Source organism: Salvia splendens, chromosome 9, assembly GCF_004379255.2.
Source record: "Salvia splendens isolate huo1 chromosome 9, SspV2, whole genome shotgun sequence".
NCBI classification, from domain to species: Eukaryota; Viridiplantae; Streptophyta; class Magnoliopsida; order Lamiales; family Lamiaceae; genus Salvia; species Salvia splendens.
The window spans coordinates 29,654,466-29,658,695 of record NC_056040.1 but is presented as its reverse complement, the minus strand read 5'-3'; the positions used below and the strand labels follow the sequence as shown (position 1 = coordinate 29,658,695).

At 37.5% G+C, this 4,230-nt stretch overlaps 1 protein-coding gene across 1 annotated transcript; it reads left to right on the top strand.

Moving 5' to 3' along the window:
- The first annotated feature begins 439 nt into the window (after positions 1-439).
- On the top strand, positions 440-3,832 carry LOC121749397 (protein BIG GRAIN 1-like B). The gene is made up of 3 exons (XM_042143970.1): positions 440-530; positions 776-1,083; positions 3,329-3,832. Exons 1-3 carry the CDS (start codon positions 440-442, stop codon positions 3,830-3,832), a joined length of 903 nt encoding a protein of 300 aa, XP_041999904.1.
- The last annotated feature ends 398 nt before the right edge of the window (positions 3,833-4,230 follow it).

Sequence of the window (4,230 nt, the reverse complement as noted above, 5' to 3'; positions counted from 1 at the left end):
CCGTCTCACCCCTCAATCCACGACTGAAATTCGTCTCCCCTAATTCACCCTAATTTCCAAACCCTAGCCGCAACTACAAGCCACCGGAAATCAACAACACCGTCAATTTTCGCCCTAAATCAACCTCCAGTACAGTTTCACAGTCGAAACCTCACTCCCTTCGCGCGCGACCATCCAGTTGAAGGCGACGACAAGGTAGGGTTTAAATGGTTAATTATTTGGTAATACCCACTGTTAATCGCCGATTTTCACCGCCTACACATCACCTACTCGTCGATTCAATAATTTCTCCCAAAAAAATCACGGTCTTCAAACTTGTTTTGTTCGATATTTTCTTTAATCATAAAATCGAGTTAATTTTTGTTAGGGTTCTGTCTATTATTGAATTTGTAGTTATTTACTGGTTTACAATTATGTATTGGGCGATTATGTGGAGGAAATGTTATCGGGTTTTGATTTTTGGTTCGTCTCACAGATCCAGTATGGCGAAGAGAGGCCGACCTTTAAAAGCCAACCAACCCAGGCTGCAGGTGAGCAATCTATTGCATTTGCATTTAGAATTCCTGGAGTAGTGACGTGCATTTTTGAATTATTGTAAGCAGTGGCTTGCTGGTTTAATAGAGAGGTTGTAAATGGGTGAATGTAATATTCCGTTGTGCATTATTTGATTGCTTGTGTACATTTTTTATCAAGTATTATGCATTATCTAATATAAATGCGATACAATGTTGATAACTTCGATTATAATCATGTTCTGATGTCGTATGTTGGACAGCAGCGAAGCAGCCTAGATTGGACATTGACGAAGCGGTCGATGATGTCATTCCAATTGCGATTGTGCATATATTCCGGGAGAGATTGGCTGAGCAAAGGGCCGAGACGAGTACCGCTCATGAAGAGGCAGAGCAGAGGAAACCAAGGGGGAAGAAAGTCAACCATCTCTATTGTCGACGGACCCAATCCGAGTTCCTTAATTGTTTAAAAAGCCTAACTCCACGGCAGAAGGAAGCTGTTCGAGAACTAGGTTTCGGAGCTATCCTGCATTTCAATATAAAGGAAATTCCGGGATACCTAGCCTACTGGGTTCTAAACACATTTAATCTAGCCGACTTGTGGCTTGGTATGTTTTGAACAATATGTAGTGTGCTTCTTACAAACAAAATCATATTTTGGTATTAGTGTATGATTTCGTCAACTCAAAATCTATAATTGATGTAAATTACCGAATAATGACACGTCACTCCTTAATAATGTAATGTAGGTAGAAAATAGTGTAGAACAAGTTAACTGGATTTTAATAATAATGTACAACAAACTGAATAGATATTGTATACAGAGTTATGCGATCATAGACTCTAAAAAACATAATGGATGTAATTAACCGAATAATGTACAGAATATGCTGATTAATGAATGTAACTGTAATAATAATGTACAGTAAGTTAAGTGCTTGTGAATAATAATTAAATCCTCCATTACTGAGTAAAAAAAACCATTACAGAGTAATATATGTACATTATGTTTTTCAATTAAAACTACTCCCTAGCCGAGATGATATTTAAACCCGAGATGAATGACTGAAACTCGTGGACATTGGCGACGGTTTTGTTACTTACTACATACTACACTCTAGCCCCAAGGATTGTTAAACCCTTGGGGAATACATGCAACGTGCGCCGAACAATCGAACACGACCAAACACAAAAAAACAGCTCAGCAAACATATACATTACAGATCATAAATCGTCCATTACTGAGTAAAAAATAACCATTATAGAGTAATATATGTACAATATGTTTATCAATTAAAACTACTCCATAGCCGAGATAATATCTAAACCCTCGATGAATGACTGAAACTCGTGGACATTGGCGACGGTTTTGTTAATTACTACATACTACACCCTAGCCCCAAGGATTGCTAAACCCTTGAGGAATACATGCTCCATAGCCGAGATAATATCTAAACCCTCGATGAATGACTGAAACTCGTGGACATTGGCGACGGTTTTGTTAATTACTACATACTACACCCTAGCCCCAAGGATTGCTAAACCCTTGAGGAATACATGAAACGTGTGCCGAACAATCAAACACGGCCAAATACAAAAAATGGCTCAGCAAACATATACATTACAGATCATAAATCGTCCATTACTGATTAAAAAAAACCATTACAGAGTAATATATGTACATTATGTTTATCAATTAAAACTACACCCTATCCGAGATGATATCTAAACCCTAGATGAATGACTGAAACTCGTGGACATTGGTGACGATTTTGTAACTTATTCCATACTACACCCTAGTTCCAAGGATTGCTAAACCCTTGGGGAATACATGAAACGTACGACGAACAATCAAACACGATCAATCACAAAAAAAACGGCTCAGCAAACATATACATTACAGATCATAAACTGAGTAAAAAAAAACCATTACAGAGTAATATATGTACATTATGTTTATTAGTTAAAACTACTCCCTAGCTGAGATGATATCTAAACGAATTTTGATGATGGATTGCTAAATTAAAGAAAGTATGTAGTATATCTCAAAAATTAATATTTGTTACGCTTTCAATTTCAGCGATTTACGTGCTATATAATTATAATATGCTATAAAAATTTAATTGTAGAAAGATGTAGTTTAGATTAAGATAATTAATTAAGGAAATCAAATCATGGGAGCCTTTAATTTAGGAACAGTATATAACGTAAAACATGGAAGGAAACTGACTTAATTTCTCATACCAAATCTGCCCTTTTTTGAATTAAAATAATAATTTTATTAATAAAAGGAGCATGTATCTCAGCCATCAGATCACAAAATCGTGGGGCTGAGATTTAAGGAGAATGTTGACCAATAATTAGAAAAAGGATATGAATACATTCCTATATATATATATTTCATAAAAGGAGCATGTATCTCGGCCATCAGATCACAAAATCGTGGGGTTGAGATTTAAGGAGAATGTTGAACAATAATTAGAAAAAGGATATGAACACATTCATATATATATATATATATATATATATATATATATATATATATATGATTGTATTCAAATCCTTTTCCCCTTATTAATCCAATCTCCTTCTTAATATCATCCATGGATTTGTAGTGATCGGATGGTTAAAATATTTGGCTGAAATTAGTTAATTCTCTTAATATTTAACGTGTAAAGGGCTTAATAGACATTAGCATTTGGAGTTAGTTATGGAATGCTCCATGATTTCAGCGGTAGAGTATTCCAGCAGTTTAGCAAAATATTTTTTGCAGATTTCGTTGAATCGTTACTCCATTCGTCCGGGTTTAATTGAAGAAGGTGAAGCAGCCGATTTCCCCCGGTGGCAAACTCGCCGAATTCCTGAACTCGGTCTTCGCCGGCGGAAACATGAAGAAGAGCAAAATCGGCGGTGACTTGTCACCGTCGCTGAAATCCACAAACGCATCGACGTGCTCCTCCGCTTCGTCGTTCTCCCGATCCTGCCTCAGCAAAACGCCGTCGTCTAGAGGCAACCACTCCGCCGGTGCAAAGAGATCCGTGAGATTATCTCCGGTCAGCGTGATTGTCGACGACGATTGCCGCCACAAATCACTACAATCAGAAATCAACAACAAATCATCACCAAATCGCGACGTTACCACGAAGAATCACAACAACATGAACATCATCAGAAGCGTGATCAACGAAGAGCTCATGGTGCCCGTCATGGATCAAAACCGCCGCGTCGAGGAGGTGGCGAGAGATCTGCTGAGGAATAATCAGAGGAAAAATCAAAATCCTCACGTCAAACACGAGGTTGTCGATCGAAATTTCGATTAAGACGAAGACGACGATGCATTATATGTGATATGCATAATCTACATATTGTATAGTATAATGCAGAGTGTAGTTTCTGTAATGCATTATATGTGATATGCAATGAACATTTATCTTGACCCGTTTAATTTAACTTATGCCGTGTTTTGATGTTTAGCGCACGTGCCTTGTTTTCTCTAGGGGTTTAACAAGCCTAGAGGCTAGGGTGTAGTATGTTCTAAGTCTAATTAACGTTGTCCAAATACACGAGCTGCAGTAATTCATCTGGGGTTGCACATTCATAGCGCGTAGCTTTATATTGAAACATGATTGCCAGTTTTTGAATGTGGGGTTTATGGTTCATTCATTCCCCTAGGGTTGCCCAATTATGGGGGCTAGGTGTGTAGTATACTGAGAGAAAC

Bases quoted from the DNA above. Each gene is read 5' to 3' on its own strand.
- LOC121749397 (XM_042143970.1), top strand. From the start codon at position 440: ATGTTATCGGGTTTTGATTTTTGGTTCGTCTCACAGATCCAGTATGGC. The intron at 531-775 runs GTGAGCAATCTA...TATGTTGGACAG, and splicing joins CCAACCAACCCAGGCTGCAG to CAGCGAAGCAGCCTAGATTG. The intron at 1,084-3,328 runs GTTCTAAACACA...GTTTAATTGAAG, and splicing joins CGGGATACCTAGCCTACTGG to AAGGTGAAGCAGCCGATTTC.